This window comes from Hemitrygon akajei, chromosome 6 (assembly GCF_048418815.1).
Source record: "Hemitrygon akajei chromosome 6, sHemAka1.3, whole genome shotgun sequence".
Lineage (NCBI taxonomy): Eukaryota > Metazoa > Chordata > Chondrichthyes > Myliobatiformes > Dasyatidae > Hemitrygon > Hemitrygon akajei.
This window is the reverse complement of record NC_133129.1, coordinates 101,654,115-101,674,549: the sequence shown is the minus strand read 5'-3', so window position 1 is coordinate 101,674,549 and position 20,435 is coordinate 101,654,115. Positions and strand designations below refer to the sequence as shown.

The 20,435-nt window shown below is 46.9% G+C and overlaps 1 protein-coding gene across 1 annotated transcript in view; it reads left to right on the top strand.

Moving 5' to 3' along the window:
• The first annotated feature begins 1,836 nt into the window (after positions 1 to 1,836).
• LOC140729362 (polyunsaturated fatty acid 5-lipoxygenase-like) overlaps positions 1,837 to 20,435 on the top strand; it is a 35,999-nt gene continuing 17,400 nt past the window's right edge. Inside the window, exons 1-9 of the mRNA XM_073049020.1 lie at positions 1,837 to 1,990; positions 4,353 to 4,551; positions 7,355 to 7,436; positions 8,450 to 8,572; positions 9,949 to 10,052; positions 10,220 to 10,392; positions 13,770 to 13,910; positions 17,266 to 17,469; positions 18,406 to 18,492. Coding sequence (XP_072905121.1) covers positions 1,844 to 1,990; positions 4,353 to 4,551; positions 7,355 to 7,436; positions 8,450 to 8,572; positions 9,949 to 10,052; positions 10,220 to 10,392; positions 13,770 to 13,910; positions 17,266 to 17,469; positions 18,406 to 18,492 — 1,260 coding nt within the window. The 5' untranslated portion in view covers positions 1,837 to 1,843. The remainder of the gene's footprint in view (positions 1,991 to 4,352; positions 4,552 to 7,354; positions 7,437 to 8,449; positions 8,573 to 9,948; positions 10,053 to 10,219; positions 10,393 to 13,769; positions 13,911 to 17,265; positions 17,470 to 18,405; positions 18,493 to 20,435) is intronic.

Below are 20,435 nucleotides of genomic sequence, written 5' to 3'. Positions count from 1 at the left end.
GTTCAGAAATGGGCAATATTTATTTTTCAGACAATGTCAAGTACAAGTCAGCATCTTTAAGTGAAAAATAATGTAATAACAAACAGTATTCCGTAACGGCAAACCACCCGTCGACCTGGAGCGGCCATCTCCCGTGGGCTGAGTACGCCCACAACTCACCGGTGAGCTCTGCCATTGGAAGGTTTCCATTCGAGTGCTCCCTGGGGTACCAACCCCCGCTGTTCCCCGAGCAAGAAGAGGCGATTGCGGTACCGTCGGTTCAGGACCATATCGATCGGTGCCTTAAGGTTTGGGAGGAGACACGCACGGCAAATCGCAATAAGAAGACGGCCGACCGACACCGGCCTCCGGCGCCTGAGTACCAACCGGGGCGGATGGTGTGGCTTTCATCGCAAGGACATCCCGCTCAAGAACGAGCATAGGAAACTCGCCCCACGCTTCCTGGGACCATTCAAGGTGGAAAGTGTAATCAATCCCGCAGCGGTCTGCCTAAAACTGCCAAGATCTGTGCGCGTCCACCCGAATTTTCTTGTTTCCCAGTTAAAGCCATTTTCGTCAGCCCCTTGTGTCCCCCGGCTGAGACTCCCCCACCTGCCCGTATCATCGACAACCACCCAGCATACACCATCCGACAATTACTGGATGTGCGCCGTAGGGGCAGGGTTTACCAAGACGTGGTAGACTGGGAAGGGTACGGTCCAAAAGAGCGTTCCTAGGTCCCCCGCTCCTACATCCTGGACCCTTCCCTCATCCAGGACTTTCACCAGGACTATCCAGACAGGCCTGGAGGATCGCATGAAGGCTCCCGTTGAGGGAGGAGTACTGTCACGGTCTCTTCTGACAATCCCCACCTTGCTATTTACCTCAGGAATTGGGCCTCAATCCCCTCGTTTAGTTTCCAATCATTCCCAGGTTCCACTAACTACACACACCTGCTTTCCATCAGAAAATGCAGGATAAAGACCCTGTGATCACAACAAGGAGCTGCCAGTTCGTTTTGTCGACTCCGGTGTGAGTAATCTCTTTTCATGGTTCTTAGGACTGTCAGTTCTAAGTCTCGCATCGCTCCTGGATTCTCTCCATACGCAGGGCTCCGGGTAAAAACTCTCCTGGATACCTGTTCCACCATCGCTACGTCAATAACGTCTCCAAACTCTGCCTCCGCTCCCGTGTTCTGCACTTGGGTTCGCCCACCGCCACGCTCGTGTAACATATTCCTTGTGTGTGCTTTCAGAGGGAGGGAGAGCTCTTAAAACAGGGGTAGACATTCCTTGTATTCAGAGTGAGCCCCTGTGAAACTGAGCCCTGACCCAAACCCTCACTCGCGGTCTTTGAGGGGCTGTGTCCGGCGGGAAAGCCCGTCAGCTGGAGGCTGAATTGGCCAGGAATCTGTTAGCCCCTGTTCTTGCCTCAACTTGAAACATTTTTTCTTATTTTAAAACAGATTTTATTCATGATGGTAAATTATTTATGAGAATTATTTTCATTCTCATATTCACAGTCAAGGCTTTCGGTACTGTTGTATTAGTTTTCGTAAAAACAACAGATTTATTGCCACTCCTTGGTCCCCTGGGGTGGTTCACGACTATAATAATCGAGGGGCTTATTCACCCAACCCGGCCACACCATCTGCAGTTGCGGAAGAACATGTATCGTGGTGTTTTCCCACCGAGTCCTTGCAGTGGCGACACGACTTTCTCCGGCCTGGAATGTGCCAGTTGGCAGCATTTCCTGACGGATATCTCGAAGTGCTGACAGACCAGGGTGGCTCCACCCCCTATTCTATCCGATATAAAGAAGCAGAGACACCTCCACACACCGTCGTCTTCACCTCAGTGTCGAGATGTCTGTTAGATACCACGTTACCGTATATACTGGGGACTTGCCCCTCGCAGGCACAACGGATAAAATTTCCCTGTCTTTAGTGGGGTCGCTTCGGAGCTCGAAAACATTTCGTTTCTGCTGCCTGACTCTGTTTAAAAGAGGGGGCGTGAGTATCTCCTTTCTTTCGAATATTTTCTTTGATTGATAATGAAAGAACTGCCGAGGACGGAGTGCTGGGGTGGAGTCGCAGACCTCGCTCTGTGTGGTACAGAGCACAGCTCACGTACGCAGCTGCTCCGGTTGGGTCTGTGCTCAGTGTTCCCGGTGCCGGACACAGTCGCGTTGGTATCTTCCCCTCTAGAGATTCCTGGCTGATTCAGCCTCCTAGTGACGGGCTTTCCCACCGGACACAGCCCCTCGAAGACCGCGAGTGAGGGTTTGGGTCGGGGCTCAGCGTATGGCGTTCAGTGGTTAGCGTATGGTGAGGGTGTGGGTTTGTGGTCACCGTACCGTGAGTTCAGTGCTCAGCGTAGCTGAGGCTCGGGGTCAGTGTACAATCATAGACCACTACAGCACATAAACAGATTCACCAGCTCAACTAGTCTGTGCCTAGTACCACCAAGCCGCAGCTACTGCAGCCTCACTCAGGGTCACGTACTTATCGAAACTTTACTTAAATGTTGCAATCGAACCCACATCCATCAATTCCACCGGCAGCTCGTTTCACATTCACACCACCTTCTGAGTGAAGATGTTCCTCCTCATTTTCCCTTAAATAGTTCATCCTCTTGTGGCGACCCACTTCCTAGCGCACTCGAACCGGCTCACAAATAGCCAGCGCGCCGGCATAAAGGCCAGTCCCAAAAGGGTACCAGGTCTGCTTCACCAACAAAGGGAAAAGCCCGCGCGGGACTGGGAATACGTGCCCCCTACAGCATCCGCGCCCGGGGAGGGTGGGATCAGCGAGGCTTTAAAGCGAGGCCGCGAAGTTCGAATAAAATCTTTTTTTAACTGCAGTTTACCGACTCCGTGTCGTTATTTCACCGCTACACTCTACCCTTAACCAGCGTCACTAACGTCTTATCCAACTTCAACATAGCGCCCCGACCCCTGTACTCAGTACTTTGATTAATAAAAGCCAACGTGCCCACAGCTTTTCTCACGCTCCTATGTACCCGTGACACCGTTTTTAAGGAATTATAGATCAGTATTCCCAGATCTCTCCGTCCTATCTCACTCCTCAGCGCCCTCCCATAGACTGTGTACGCCATAGAGTGGCTCGTTCTCCCAGAAGGGGAGACACGACAGTGTAACGGTTAGCATAACGCTTTAGTGCGACAGTGATCCGGATTCAACACTTCATGCTGTCCATAAGTAGTTGATACGTTATCCCCATGACTGTGTGGGTTTCCTCCGGGTGCTCCGAATTCCTCCTCAATTCTAAAGACTTTCGGGTTAGGATAAGTAAATTGTAAACATCCAATGCTGAACCCGGAAGCGTGGTTACACTGGGGTCTGTCCCCAGCTTAATCCTCGCTGACTTGACAGAGGTATTTTGCTATGTACATGTGACAAATAAAGCTGATCTTTATCAAAGAGCGACACTGAACAATGAGGGCTCAGCAGACTTCGCAATGTGAAGGTCGGTATAGAGTGAGGGTGGAGAACGCAGAACACAGCACAGTGCAGGCGTTTCACACACAGTCTTGTACCGATCTTTTAAAAGATACAGTCGATCAAGTGCATCCTGATGTTCGCATCTCTTCTGTAATTCAGAAGAGGTAGATTTGTAAGCAGTCTGCAACGTGTCGTTGTGGATCACCAGCACCATCCTGGATAAAATTAACCAATCTCGTTAAAATTTTACTCCCTGCTATTAGTTATTTCCACTTTGTGGACGTGTCTCTGGTTGTCGAAATGATCAATGCCATTTAGCATTTTGTATACAGTACCTCTATCAAGTAACCTTTTACCCTCCTTCACTCCAAAGAGAAAAGCCCACGCTTGCTGAACTTATTCTCATGCGCCATTCTCTCTAATCCTCACAAATATGCACTGAACCCTTTCTAAAGCTTCCACTAACTTATTTCATGAGACGACCAGAACTGACCACAATATTCCAGTAGGTATAGTCTAACCAGGGTTCTATAGTCTTGCAACATTACCTTCCGGTTCTTGTGCTCAGCCAACGCACGGTACGACTTCTTAACAAAGCTGTCAACTTGTGTGAGTAGTGTAGATGAGGGGTCAGTGTATGATGAGAGTTCTGGGGTGACCACAGTCTGAGGTTGAGTTTTGAGTTCAGTGTATGGTGAGGGTTCAGCGGTAAGTGTACAGTGACGGTTCAGGGGACAGCAAGCTTTGACGGCTTGTATAGGGGGTCACTGTACAGCGAGGTAGAGAGTCAGGAAATAGCGTACAGTGAGGGGACAAATCTCAGTGTACGGTCGGGTGAGGGGGCATTACAAGAGTGACATATGTGTCCAGAAGTCTCAGTCTGGCCACTGTGTTTGATGTTTCCTGTGCAGAGTAAAAGCATGGAGGTGAAAACACAGTCCGACCTCGGCGACATTCTGCTGGTGAAGCTGTTCAAAAAGAAACGCTTTTTGCTGGAGGACAGCTGGTATTGTAGTCACATCACGGTGAAAACTCTAAACAACATCTACTATTTCCCATGCTACACTTGGCTGATTGGTGGTGATTCCCTGGATGTCATTGAAGGAACTGGTATGATTATATCATTAAACTTTAAAGGATGTAAATGTAAATGTTTTAAAGTTTGTTTCTTGTTTCTTACTGATTCAGCAACAGAAAGTATGCGCAAACAGATGAGTCGCTGTACGCTGTTGAACGTTATAAGTAATGACCTTCAAGAAAAAGTTACTGGAACACTACCAACTCTAACCGGTTTATACGAAGAGTAAAATAGAGAAAGAAAATGTTAATAAAGTAATAAAATAGACAAAATAAAAATTATGAATCAATCACTAAGCCGGATACAATATACAATACACCAATATACAGCCGGAGAAACCGAAAGTGTCCCAAAAATCTCTCTCTCTCGTTCGCTTTCTCTCTCTCTTCTCTCTCTCTCATCTCTCTCTCTCCTCTCTCTCTCCTCTCTCTCTCCTCTCCCTCCATCTCTCTCTCTCTCTCTCTCTCTCTCTCTCTCTCTCTCTGTCTCTCTCTCTCTCTCTCTCTCTCTCTCTCTCTCTCTCTCTCTCTCTCTGTCTCTCTCTCTCTCTCTCTCTCTGTCTCTCTCTCTCCTCTCTCTCTCTCTCTCTCTCTCTCCTCTCTCTCTCTCTTTCTCTCTCTCTCTCTCTCTCTCTCTCTCTCTCTCTCTATCTATCTATCTATCTATCTCTTCCTCTCACCCCATCTCTCTCTCAGTGTTCTTGTCTGTCTCTTGTCTTGTTCAGCTCTTTCCACCAGTCATGACCCTGTCTAGGATTCACACTCGCATCTCCAGACCTTCAACACATTCCAAGCTGACACCATCTTGTCTTCCAGTCTGTGTTTGGCATATGCCAAAGAGGAATTGGAATTTAACCCATTCCTTACAATGGTGTAATTTCCACTTGGTTGTTACGCATCACAGATTTCACAATCTGTATTATTCAAATTACATGAACAGAACACTTACAAATAACCAAAAGGTGCAGAAAAACCAACCACGTCATTCAGTAACATGTACCGTCCTCCCAGCCAGACTGCAGTTTGGTTTTACTGTTGAAGGGCCGATGAAAGAAGCTGCAGAAAGTTGTGAACTCAGTCAGTTCCATCAGAGGTACTAGTCTCGGTATCATCCAGAATATTTTCAAGGAGCGGAGATTCAAGGACCTTTAAGCATCTTTAAGGACCCCATCACCCAGGACATTTACCCTTCTCATTGCTACCATCAGGAAGGAGGTATGTGAGCCTGAAGACACACACTCAGTGATCCAAGAACAGCTTCTTCCCCTCTGCCGTCAGACAATCAGGAGGGAAGAGAAGATGGCGTCTGGTGAATGATAACTGTTATTTGTTAAGTAGGGTACCGTGCACAATTCTGATTTGATGGAGACAGAAGTGAGAGCGTGGAGGAACATCTGGAGAAACTTCTGAAATGCCCGCTTCGCTGCTGCTGCTACTGTGCGGTCCGGAGTAGGCGTCCGAGACCTCGGCTTTGCTTGTTTCGGCGGCCGGAACGAGGTCGAAGGCGCTCAGCAGAGGATTGCGCTCTGGAGGCTGTATCGGAGGGGCTGGTTGGAGGCTCGAAGTTTTCAGGCAGACTCAGAGTCTGCTGTGGTCGGGTGCTTCCAAGGCATCAGTTGTCGGTGCCTGGAAGTTTATGGCAGGGCGAGTTTCTCCCTTTTTGCTGCCTGATATCGGGGACTATCGGAGTCGATCGGGACTTCAGACATTTTTTTTTTACCGTGCCCATGGTCTGCTTTTTGTCAAATTATGGTATTGCTTTGCACTGCTGTAGCTATATGTTATAATTATGTGGTTTTGTCAATGTTAGTCTTTGGTTTGTCCTGTTTTTTTTGTGATATGACTCTGGAGGAACATTGTATCATTTCTTAACGCATGCATGCATTTCTAAATGACAATAAATGAAGACTGAGTGTCCTCATAATCTAAATCTAAAACATGCGGAGCTCCACACCCTGGCACTGGCACTGGTCCATGGTCCGGCAGTGATCCATGCCCCACCAGGATCTACAGCCCTTGGTGAGATTCCCACTCATGGGCTGGCAGTGACACATTGCCCTTGGTCAGCTTCAGACCCAAGCACTGGCGGTGTCTGGCAGCCCTCAGTGAACTCAATGCTAATGCCCTAGCGGTCACCTGCAACCCTCAGTGAGCACCACGATAATGCCCTGGCACTGACCCGCAGCTCTCAGTGAACTCCACGATAATGCCCTGGCATTGACCCACAGCCCTCAGTGAACACCACGCTAATGCCCTGGCACTGACCCACAGCCCTCAGTGAGCACCATGCTAATGCCCTGGCACTGACCCACAGCCCTCAGTGAGCACCACGATAATGCCCTGGCACTGACCCACAGCCCTCAGTGAGCACCATGCTAATGCCCTGGCACTGACTCACAGCCCTCAGTGAGCACCACGATAATGCCCTGGCACTGACCCACAGCCCTCAGTGAGCACCATGCTAATCCCCTGGTGGTGACCCACAGCCTTCAGTGAGCTTTACACAAATGACCCACGTCTCTCATTGAGCTTCACACCCATGACCTGGAGGTGACCCGAGGCTGGTGCAGAACTCCGTGTGTGGCAAGACGGTGACCCACAGTGTCAGAAGGCTGAAATAAATTGGCAGAATTGAAAATGCTCAATACATTGGGCAGCATTCTTGGGGAGAGAACATTTCAGGCACCAGGTCAGTTGGTATGACCCACAAAGTTCTAACCATGGGTCCAGCATCCAACTTCGAGACGGCAGACCAGAGAATGGGAAAGTTCTGGAAAGACTTGATGTGATGCTCCGTTATTAGTGTTCCCTGATCTTTGACTCTGTTCTCGGCCAGCCTGGAAACAACATGATTACAATTCGGCCATCCTGAAGGAATATCGGAAAAAGGAAATGCAGAAGAGACAAGACATGTACCAGTGAGTATAAAGCCATCAGTCTTTCGGGAAACAGGTCAAAATCCAGTGGTGTAGAGGAACTGTTATAACAAGGGTCATAGAATACAAGCAGGGTCTCTGTACAATCTCCTTCAAGTGATCACCCTTCCACGATGCCCTCTTTCTGGGCACAGGGTGCACCCGCCTCTGATAAGGAGGGAAAGACTGGCCTTGATGACCAGTGGTCAACGTGTGAACTCTCTGCTGTTACACAGACAGTTCAAGCTTCTGAATAAACGGTCATCCCTATAGAATAGAAAGAAGTAGAAGTTTTTTTAGCCAGAGAGTGGTGAATCTATCAAATTCATTGCCACAGACGGCTGTGCAAGCCGTGTCATTGGGTACATTTAAAGCGGAGTTTGACAGATTATTGATTAGTTGTGGCATCAAAGTTTACATGGATAAGGCAAAAATTGGGTTGAAAGAGGTAATAAATGAGCCATGACAGAATGGCTGAGCAGACTCGATGGGGCGTATGTCCTAATTCTGCTCCCTATATATTATCGTCTTATGGTATTATGGAAAGAATCACAGTAGGTCACCGTGGACCATACTGAATCACACTGATCACAATGGACCACATTGAATCATACAGTTCCAGTGGATCCTACTGCATCACAGTGGGTCAGACTGGACCATGTTGGACCATACTGAACCTCCGTGGATCATAATGGACCACTGTGAAACACACAGCTGAACAATCTCTCCAATGCCAATTTCCTCAGTTTCTTTCCTCGTAGTCTATACATCCCTCCATTCCCATGAACTCCTCACAGCTTCTACTTCCCACCAACGTAGAGACAGGGTGGGTGTTGCGGGGGACTTACAGTGGCCAGTCTCAGATCAACAACCCATTGTCAGATGTACACTGTGACTAGGCTGTATTGTACCTGAACTGGTGGTGCAGACTGTGGCTGTAAACATCAAATTGAACATTGTTCGTATTTCCAATTACTTCCACGAAGAGTTTGAGGAATTTTCACCTTGTGTTTTAGGTGGAGAACTTTTGCACCAGGAATTCCAAAAAGCATTAACTGTGAAAAGAGCAGTGACTTACCGAGAGACGCAGTGATGCCATTCGGCAGGAAGGTCCGCACCTTCTATAACATAGATGCTGCGTAAGTATTGGAACAGAATGGGCCAATGTTCAAACCCACTAAGTCTTTGTTTGGGTTGTGTGGTAAATGGGTGCCTGCAGTTTGCCCAGAGTTAGAGTCATACAGTACAGAAGCAGGCCCTTTGCCCCAACTTATCCATGCCAACCAAGATGTCTACCACAGTTCGTGCTATTTCTCAGATTTTGGCCCATATCCCTCCAAACCTTTTCTATCCAGGTACCTGTCCAGCTGCCTCATAAACATTGTAATTGTCCCTAATTCAACCGCCTCCTCTGGCCACATACGGGCCACCCTCTGTTTGTAAAAATGGATCTTCAGATCTTTTCCCTTTTGCCATATACCTGTGCCTTCTAGTGTTAGACTCCCTACCCTGGGGAGGGACTGTGACCATCCAGCATATCTGCACCCCAACCTACTACACTCTCCTGTGTCACATTGTGCCTGACGATCACACTGGTAAGTGAGTTACTTGTCCTTTCTGAGTCCCTGAACAGGAACAGGGAACATTTATCTCTCCGTCCTCACCCGAATGGTGTTGATTTTAGATGATTCAACTTCCCAGTTATCCCACTTTCCTCTTCATTCACTACCCTCTGGTTATAGCACAGCCCTATGTCAACCAGGATATCAGTATCTGCTCCCTGTTCTTCTCTTAATGTCACCCCTCAGCCTCCTTCACTCCAGGGGAAGGTCGCAACCTTATCACTCAGGCCCTCTAATCCAGACCACACCAATGTGGATACCTTCTGTACCCCTCCAGCTCAATCCCATCCTTTCCGTAGCATACGGACCGGAAACTGCCCGCAGGACTCCGGTGCAGCCTGACTAACGTTCAGTACAGCTCGAATGGAACCTCCCAACTTTAATGCTCAGTGCCTCAGACAACACTGGCAAGCACGTCGTACACCCTCCACACTATCCTGTCTTCCTGTGTTCCCATTTTCACCAAACCAGGTCCTTGTATCCCGTGTTCAGCAGCAATCCACGGGATCCTGCCATTCACTGAGTATACCCAACCCCGACTTAACTCATGTCTCCACGTTGGAGTAATGATAAAGCAGGGCACAGACTTTGTCCCTTCCTGTGGAATGATGTGAGGTGCCTAATGAGTGTTAGTCCAACAGTCTAGATTCTTCAGTACACACACACACACGCATAGACTTGCAGACACACAGGCTCACACAAGGACACATGGAAAGTGATGTCTGTGTACACAGCTGGAGAAATGCACTCAGCTCTGATCTGTGGCTGAGATCATAACATCTGTATGGCCCTGTACCGAACTGATGCAGTCCTCACCTACACTGTGACCAGTCTCCCTCGGACTCTGCTTGGCATTCCTCCTGTATTCACTGTGATGTGTTTTGTTGATGCAGCATTGTGGAGCTCGGACTGCTGCCACTGAAGATGTGCAATGAGGTGTGGAGTACGCTGAGCGAATTACATACCCTCTGTAAGGTTAACAGAGATCCAGTGTCAGGTGAGTACACCAGTTGCTTCAGTCTCACTGTCGGAATCAGAGAGGTTCCTGTGATAAACAGGGATGTTTAGCTGGCAATCTACTTCCAATAGGAAGGGTCTGGTGCAAGAAGATTATGACCCAGCTGTGACAGATGTGATCAACTGTTTGTCTCCTCTGTTCCCTAGAATATGTGAAGAAACATTGGAAAGAAGACAGATTCTTTGGCTATCAGTACCTGAACGGATTAAATCCTGTTCTCATCCAACAGTGCAGCGAGATCCCAGCAAAGTTCCCCGTTACAGATGAAATGGTCGCCCCCACCCTGGCGAAAGGCACCACTCTCCAGCAGGAGGTCCAGGTCAGACTCGGGGTTGCGGAGTGTGGGAAGTGGGAATGATACAGAGACATGAGATATGGTAGTGTTGGGGCATTACAGAAGGAGGAGTGATGTAGAGTCCCAGACCATCTCACACCATCTCACACCATCTCACACCTTGCCGCACTGTCCCACAGTAAAACACACACCATCCTCCACTACCTGCACCATCCCACACCCAAGTACACCATGGGAGACTTTAATTTCCCAAATATTGTGTGGGAAAATCCAATGACGAATGGATTACTGGAAAGTGAATTCATTGAGTTGTTGAATAATTGTTCACATTCTGTAACAATCAGGATAGAAGTTTGAGTAAGGAAGTCGTTCAGCCTTTAGGAACAAGTGACCATAACATTCTTAGTAAAAAACTTTGTAGTTGGATGGCTCAGGGGCATGAATGGTTACTTAGAATGCCAGACTTTAGATGTTTCAGAAAGGGCAGGGAGGGAGGCAAAAGAGGTGGGGTATGGCACTGCTGATCAGAGATAGTGTCATGGCTGCAGAAAAGGAGGAAGACATGGAGGGATTGTCTACAGAGTCTCTGTGGGTGCATGTTATGAACAGGAAAGGGTCAACAACTCTACTGGGTATTTTTTATAGACCACCCAGTAGTAACAGGGTTAGAAGGTACAGATTGGGAGACAGATTCTGGAAAGGTATAATATTAACAGGGACGTTGTGGTGGGAGATTTTAATTTCCCAAATATGATTGGCATCTCCTTACAGCACGGGGTTTAGATGGAGTGGAGTTAGTTAGGCGTGTTCAGGAAGTTTTCTTGACACAAAATGTAGATAAGCCTACAAGAGGAGAGGCTGTACTTGATCAGGTATTGGGAAATGAACCTGGTCAGGTGTCATTTCTCTCAATGGGAGAGCATTTTGGAGATAGTGATCACAATTCTATCTCCTTTCCCACAGCACTGGAAAGGGATAGGAACAGACAAGTTAAGAAAGTGTTTAATTGGAATAAGGGGAAATATGAGGCTATCAGGCAGGAACTTAGAAGCATAAATTGGGAACATGTATTCTCAGGGAAATGTATAGCAGAGATGTGGCAAATGTTGAGGGGATATTTGCGTGGAGTTCTGCATAGGTACATTCCAATGCAATATGGAAAGGATGGTAGGGTACAGGAACCGTGGTGCACAAAGGTTGTTGAATATCTAGTCAAGAAGAAAAGAAAAGATTATGAAAGGTCCAAAAAACTAGGTAACGGTAGACATCTTGAGACTGTAAGGCGAGCAGGAAGGAGCTTAAAAATAAAGTTGGGAGTTGCAGAATGGGCCATGAGAAGGCCTTGGCAGACAGGATTAAGGAAAACTACAAGGAATTCTGGAAGTATGTGAAGAGCAAGAGGATAAGACGTGAGAGAATAGGACTAATCAAGGGTGACGGTGGAAAAGTGTGTATGGAACTAGAGGAGATAGCAGGGGTACCTAATGAATACTTTACTTAAGTACTCACTACAGAAAAGGATTTTGGTGATTGTGACTTACAGCAGACTGAAAAGCTTGAGCATATAGATATTAAGAAGGAGAATGTTCTGAAGCTTTTGGAAAACATCAAGTTGGATAAGTCACCGGGACTGGACGAGATGTACCCTAGGCTACTGTGGGAGACAAGGGAGGAGATTACTGAGTCTCTGGCGATGATCTTTGCATCATCAATGTGGACGGGAGAGGTTCCGGAAGATTGGAGGGTTGTGGATGTTGTTCCCTTATTCAAGAAAGGGAGTAGAGATAGCTCAGGAAATTATTGACCAGTGAGTCTTACTTCAGTGGTAGGTAAGTTGATGGAAAAGATCCCGAGAGGCAGGATTTGTGGACATTAGGAATAGTCAGCATGGCTTTGTCAAAGTCATACAAGCCTGATTGAAGTTTTTGAGGATGTGACTAAACACATTGATGAGAGTAGAGCCATAGATGTAGTTTATATGGATATCTGCAAGGCGTTTGATAAAGTACCCCATGCAAGGCTTACTGAGAAAGTAAGGAGGCGTGGGATCCAAGGGAACATTGCTTTGTGGATCCAGAATTGACTGACCCACAGAAGGCAAAGAGTGGTTGTAGAAGGGTCATATTCTGGTTGGAGGTCCGTGACCAGTGGTGTGCCTCAGGGATCTGTTCTGGGACCCTTACTCTTCGTGATTTTTATAAATGACCTGGATGAGGAAGTGGAGGAATGGGTTAGTAAATTTGCTGATGACACAAATGTTGTGGGTGTTGTTGATAGTGTGGAGGGTTGTCAGAGGTTACAGCGCGATATTGATAGGATGCAAAACTGAGGTAAAAAGTGGCAGATGGAGTTCAAGCCAGATAAGTGTGAAGTGGTTCATTTTGGTAGGTCAAATATGATGGCAGAATTATAGTATTCCTGGCAGTGTGGAGGATCAAAGGGATCTTTGTTCTGAGTCCATAGGACACTCAAAAATGCTGCGCAGGTTGACTTTGTGGTTAAGAAGGCATACGGTGCATTGGCCTTCATCAATCATGCGATTGAGTTTAGGAGCCAAGAGATAATGTTGCAGATATATAGGACCCTGGTCAGACCCCACTTGGAGTACTGTGTCAGCTCAGAGTTGCTCAGAGTTACTGTTGCTCAGAGTACTCAGCTCTTGTTGCCTCACTGCAGCAAGGATGTGGAAACCATAGAAAGGGTGCAGAGGAGATTTACAAGGATGTTTCCTGGATTGGGGAGCATGCCTTATGAGAATAGGTTGAGTAATCTTGGTCTTTTCTCCTTAGAGCGACGAGAGGATGAGAGGTGACCAGATAGAGCTGTATAAGATGATGCGAGGCATTGATCGTGTGGATAGTCAGAGGCTTTTTCCCAGAGCTGAAATGGCTAACATGAGAGGACACTGTTTTAAGGTGCTTGGAAGTAGGTACAGAGGAGATGTCAGGGGTGAGTTTTTTACGCGGAGAGTGGAGGGTGCGTGGAATGGGCTGCTAGTGACTGTGGTGGAGGCAGATACGATAGGGTCTTTTAAGAGACTCCTGGATAGGTACATGGAGCTTAGAAAAATAGAGGGCTATTGGTAACCCTAGGTAGTTTCTATAGTAATCACATGTTCGGCACAGCTTTGTGGGCCGAAGGGCCTGCATTGTGCTGTAGGCTTTCTAGGTTTCTATGTTTCGATAACAAATAAACTAGCCAAGTTTTGCAGATGACACAAAATTATGGGGGTGAGCTGATAACATATAGACAGCAGAATCATTGCAGTTAGATCTGAACAAAATCCAGTTATGCCTTCCTCTGAAGGACTTTGAGAATTAGGCAGGGAGTGTCAAGGATACCTCCTCTTGTAAGATTCCTTTACACAGACACTGAAGCGACCGTTCCTTGTTCTCTTCCAGAATGGCAATATCTTCATCGTTGACCACGTGTTACTGAATGGAATTGCAGCCAACACAAAGCCGAAGCAGCAATACCTCGAAGCACCGATGTGTCTCTTGTACCTGAATCCAAGAAAAGAATTAGTTCCCATTGCAATCCAGGTATGGACTCTAATCCTCCTCTTCCCTTTCCCTCTGCCACCCTCCCTTTCTCATGCCCCATCTCCACCTCTCACCCTCCACCTCCTTCCCTCACACTCTACTCACTGTCCGTCTCCCAGCACCCTCAGCCTCCATCTCCCTCTCTCTCTCTCTCTCTCTCACCCCACCTCGGTTTCTCATCCGCTCCGCTCCCAACAACACCCCTCATCACGCACATACCCCAACTATCAACCTATGTCCATCACCCACCCACCCACCCATCTATCACATCCTCCAGTTATCACCTTTTCCCCAACTATGACATCACCCACCCCGTCTATTAACCCTTCCTGTCAATCAGCCCCCCATCTGTCACCCCTTCTGTGTCTCACACACCCCATCTCTTGCCCACCCCCAGCCCTCACACAACCCCAGTCTCTGATCCCCGCTCCTGAGCCTTTCACACTACTCTCGTCTCTCACACCCCACCATCTTTCACAGTACGTCCCACCTCTCATAGCCCCCACCCACCCAGTCACTCTCCCATATCTCTCACTCTCAACTTCTCTCATCCCCATTTCTCAACCCCTCCCAGGTCTTACAAACCCCACCCCATCAACTCTACTTCTTCTCCTACAGAAGCCACTCCAATTTCCCAGCAGGTAGTTTGCAGAAAGCTTGATGACCCTCGGCCCTCCCAATCACTAGAGCCTCCAACCTGAGGATCTTCAAACTGGACCTTCTGAGCAATTCCGTGTTCCCTACTTGGCTGAAGCAGTTAGTTTTACTCGCTGCAGTTTCCAGCCCTGATGTCTGTCTTTCCTTCCTCACGCCCCACCCCATCGTGTTACTGGAAGCTGCACAGCAAATCTTTCAGTGAAGGGAATTATTGTTGCTAAAAAGCTTCAATAGGAATTGTCCACTCTTGTCAGCTTGATCAAATGCCCTACTAAACCAATCCCTTCTGCCCACAAGATATTCGTATCCCTTCATTTCCTGCACCTCCATATGCCTATCCAAGAGCCTCAGGCTCCCCTGTCATAATTGACCCCACCACCACCCCTCACAGTGTATTCCAGGTGACCACCAGTCTGTAAAAATATTGAACCGCACTTCCTCTTTGAACTTAAACTCTCTCATCTTAAATGCATGCCTTCTTGGATTAAACATTTCAACCCTGGTGGAAAGATACTGTCTGTCTTCTCAATCGACGCATCTCGGAAACTTATAAACCTCTATTGGGCCTTCCCTCAACCCCACCGCTACATAGAAAACAATTTAAATTTGCCCAACCTCTCCTTAGGGTGCATGCGCTCTAAGACAGGCAGCATCACCGTAAATCTCTACTCTGCCCTCTCCAAAGCCTCTAATCGGTGAAGGGAAAAGGCAAGGCTATATGGGAGGGGAGAGTTTGATTGATCTTTGAATAGGTTAAAGGGTTAGCAGAATATTGTGGGCCAAAGGGCCAGTAGTGTGTTCCAGAGCTCCATGTTCTATGTACTCTGGATGTATCTAGAATTATATAAAGCTTTCAAAGATTTGTTTTATTTGTCAAGTGTACATCGAAACATACAGTGAAATGCATCTTTTTGTGTTAAATCAAATCAGTGAGGATTGTGTTGGGCAGGCCGCAGTTGTTGTCATCATAGTATGTCCACTACTCAATAGCCCTGACCGTACATCTTTGGAAATGCGTCTTTGAAACGTGGGAGGAAAGCAAAGCACCTGGAGGATACACACACGGTCATGGGGTGAACATACAAACTCCTTCTAGACAACGACGGTGATCGAACCCTAATCAGTGAAAGCTGGTGTTGTGAGTGATTGTGCTACACTACCAACCTGCAACGTAACTTTCTGTCTCATGAACTCAGTATCTCGACTAATAAAGGCAAACATGCCTTCTGAGATCTTTACCACCCAAACAACTTGTGCAGCCACTTTCAGAGAGTTATGGATTTGGACTCGAAAACCCCTCTGTACAACACTCGTATTAACATTGTGCTGTCTCTTCACATTTGAGCTAGCAAAGTGCAATACTCCACATTTGCCCAGGTTAAACTCTATCTGCCTTTTCTCCACACATCTCTACAAGTGATCTATATCCTGCTGTATTCTTTTCCAGCCTTACACACTATCTACAACACACCAATCTTCAGATCATCTGCAAACCTAATCACCTACCCACCTGCATTTTCATCCAGCTCACTTATAAACATTCAAACAGCAGAGGTCCCTGTATGGATCCCTGCAAAGCACCACTAGTCACGGAGTTCCAGTCATTGCAAGTCCGATCAATCACTACGCTCTGTCTTCTGTGGACAAGCCAGTTTTGAATCCAAATAGTCGTCATTGTGGATACCATGACTTTTAATCTTCTGGGTGAGCCTTTCCTGAGGAACCTTGTCAAAGGCCTGACTAAAATCCACGTAGATAATCTTCATCACACTCCACCTTCATCACCCACCCTCGTCACCTTGTCAAAAATCCAATCAAGGTAGTAAGACACAACTCGTCCCACACAAAGCCAAGCTGACTGTCCCAAATTAGGCCACACTTTTCCAATTGCTCGTACATCCAACCCCTAATAATTCTCTGCAATAACTTCCCCACCACTAATGTGAGACTTCCTCTAGAGGGGTATATAGTTTCCAGGATTATCTCTGGTTACCTTCTAAAATATAGGAACAACCTTAGCTACTGACCAGTCCAACAGGTTGCCTGTGCCCAGAGAGGACACCAAGGTGACACATGGATAAAAGGAAACTGGAGGGCTATGTGTGAAGGAAGCATTAGATTGATCTTAGTCAAGGTGTAGAGGTCAACAGCACTTCATGGGCCGAGGCCCCGGTACTGGAAGGTCCTCTGCCATACCAGAGACACGTGGTGCATGCAGCAGGAATATTCCATGTTCTGAGCTCTTGATCAAGGCTCCAGCATTCTCAGCTCTTTCCTCTCAATAATCTAGAGTATAACTCATCAGACTCTGGGACCTATCCACTGTAATGTTCTTTAGACTATATTTCCTCATGATAACTGACCCTTTGAGTGTAAAATTCTCTCCCTCCATCTTTTCGGGAGGGACCACCTCAACATAGTTCATAACTCTGCAGCGTGGGATATGAGGTTCTCAATCACCTGGGATTCACCACCACCCTGGGTAGCTGTTAACAACAGATGCAGGAAATCAGGCACAATACACCAAACTGCCGAAAGGACTCAGCAGGTCAGGTGGCATCTATTGAGAATCTCTTGTGTTTCTGATCTGTGTACATTGCTCTGTTAACGGAGGGATTCAGTTGGCCCTGTCCCTCAATTTTCTTCAAAATCCTTTCGGCTCACAGCAAATATCATCTGTAAATTGTGTGTTTGACAGCTCAAACAGGAGCCGGGTCCAGAGAACCCCATCTTCCTTCCGACGGACAGCAAATACGACTGGCTGCTGGCCAAGGTCTGGGTTCGTCACGCTGATACACAGGTCCACCAGCTCGTCTCACACCTGCTGAACACTCATCTGTTTGCCGAAGTCTTCTGCATCGCCACTCTCCGAAAGCTTCCGAGCGCACACCCCGTCTTTAAGGTACTTTCAGATGGTCTATTGTACTGAACAGGGGAGCCTTTCCAGTGACAGAAGCATTGCCAGGATTCGCCAGAGTTCGATCTCCTCCGCGTATAGAGGTGTCCACAGTGATTTCTGTTGTGTGTGGAGATTAGAATGTGCAAGAAGAACAGGGTGTGTGTGTGTGTGTGTGTGTGTGTGTGTGTGTGTGTGTGTGTGTGTGTGTGTGAGAGAGAGAGAGAGAGAGAGAGAGGGGGAGAGGGAAAGTGAGAGAGATGTGGTGAATAAGCTGCATTTCTATCTCCTGCTTTAACGTTTACAATGAGAGCCGGTGATGCACCTCAGAGACGAGCAATGGAAACACGCGTGTGAGATATTCTCATATGATCTAATTTTTTGTTTAAATTTAGGTAATTTTTTTTTTCTTCTCCGCGTAGATTTAGATTTAACCAGAAGGATTTTTCCTTTTTTTTAAATTATATCCTCCAAATGGACTGCCCAGTCCCCCTTTTTTTGTTTTAGGTTGGTTTAGTGGGGTTTGTTTTCAACAAAAATAGAAATTTTGAGTCTTTTTTCTATGAATTGTTAAGAGGAGTTGTGGTTCTTTTTTTATATTAGCTCAATATTATACAATACATGATTTTGACAGTGTATGTTCTTTTCTTTGTACATTTATTGAAATAAGTATTTAAGATAACTTCTCTGACTTGTATTCATCCTTATTCTTTTAAATAAATAAAAAAAGATTGAAAATGAAATGAGATTTCCATCAGTGACAAGGATGAGCTAAAGTTCTTGCTCACATCCCGTTTACTAATGTACATCGTAGCCACTTAGTTAAAATTATGGGGCAGACTTGCCGCCTCTCAATGTGCAGCAGAAACGGCCGATGACATTGCTCGTGGCTTTATCTTGGGTAAAGTTACTCAAAATGTGCTCAAACCTTTAATATTACAGCTTCTGATGCCTCACCTGAAATTCACTTTACACATCAACACCGAAGCAAGAAGTCTCCTGATCTCAGAGGGTGGGGTCTTTGATCAGGTGAGCATCTTATTTCAATACTTTTTTTATTGAAAGAGTTTTTTGTAGCTTCCGCACCAGGACTACCAGACTCAAAGGTAATTACGTTCCTCAAGTAGTGAAGCTGACTGACGTCACCAACCACTAACCCACCCCTCCACAACCCCACCATCACTACCTCTGCCACTGTGGTTCCACAGTGAGCGTCCAGTAATCCAAGAGTCTGGAGGCTGATGTACTGGACTGTCAGTCACCTTATGTACAGACACTCCTGTGCCCAGCATCACTCTGCGGACATGCAATCAATCGGTGTACTGTACATAAGCTATCTTATATATTCATATTCATTGTGTGCTTTTATTATTGTGGTCTTTATCTCATTGCATGTTTTTGTCCTGCATCGGATCTGGAGTAACAATCCTTTCGTTCTCATTTACACTTGAGTGTTGGAAATGACATTAAATAATCTTGAATCTTGAGGGTTCAAAGTCACACAGTCGCGCACCACAGTAACAGGCCATTCGGCCCACCACAACCTTACTGACCCACACTTATCACATTGCCAGCACAGACATGGAGCACGACAGCAGAGAAATAGGTCCTTCAGCTCACCACAACATGCTAACCCATACTAATCCTGCTGACAACACGTGGTCTGTGGTTATACAGCACTACAGCTCTGAAACAGGCTCTTCGTCCCACCATGCTCATCCTGACCCACACTAATTCTCTTGGCCAGGACTTGGTCTGTGGTCTTTTATCACTGACCCGAGAGCTTGTCCTAATATTTCTTAAACACTGTGAACACCTTTGCCTCCGTACCCTCTCTGGCACTGTGTTCCAGATTCCAACATCATTCTGGGTTAAAAACAATGTTCCTTGCAACCCCGTAACCATTTCACCCCTGAAGTTAATACGTGCCCCTGGGTCTTAGACACAATAATCACTGAGAAAAGTTCACCCAGTCGATCTCTTCCCACAAACCTCTCCGTGACCTTCCTCGGCCTCCTCCACTCTGAGTGAAACAGATCCACGACTCTTGTCTTTCCTCATAACTCAATCCCTCTGTTCCAGGCTACGTCCTGGGTAATCTCTCAGCTACCTCCTCAGTTCAGTATACTGAGCTGACCAGAACTACACATGATCCGCCATTTATTTTTGCACCTCCCTGCTCTTGTGTTCTGTCTAATGAAAACAAGTTTCCCATCTGCTTTCTCCACCAGTCTATCTACATGTGCTTCCACCTTCCACAAGTGTTCCCCCACCCCCGATCCTTGGCCCTCCTGTGTCATCTCATACCAACACACCCCCCACATTCTCATGTTGTGTGCCCTATCCATGAGCTACCAAGACTGAACTCTGTTTGATTTTACCTTACCCGGTCACACACTGACCCTCACCATCTCACCATCCTGTTGCCATGACACCATAACCACCGTCAGTTCTCTCCCATCAACCTGTGAGCTTATCGGGCTTCCCAAATTCCCATTCAAGTTCTCCGGCATCTCTGACTCACAGTGTGAGCTCACATCAGCAAAGTGACCATGTCGGGGTCCTGGATTGTGGCAGTAGTGTAGGTGACTCTGGTTGGGATCACCAGGGTTTGGGAATGTGGGGAGGACTGAGTCCAGATCTGGGATCTGGAGTGCCCGTGTACTTCCAGCTCCCTTTAATCTCACTGGCTGACTGGGAAAGCTTACGCCAAAAAGTGAAATCAAACATGGCTGGTGTTGACAATTGATACGCTGGAAATCCTGCCACAGGTTGATGGAAAAGTACAGCACAGAAACGGGCCCTTCGGCCCATTTAATCCATACAAAAGCATTTAAAATGCCTAATCCCATCGACCTGCACCAGAACCATAGCTTCCCATACCCCTACCATCCATGTACCTATTCAAACTTCACTAAAACTTTTAGATCAAGTTCATGTGCATGATTACTGCTGGCAGCTCCTTCCACGCT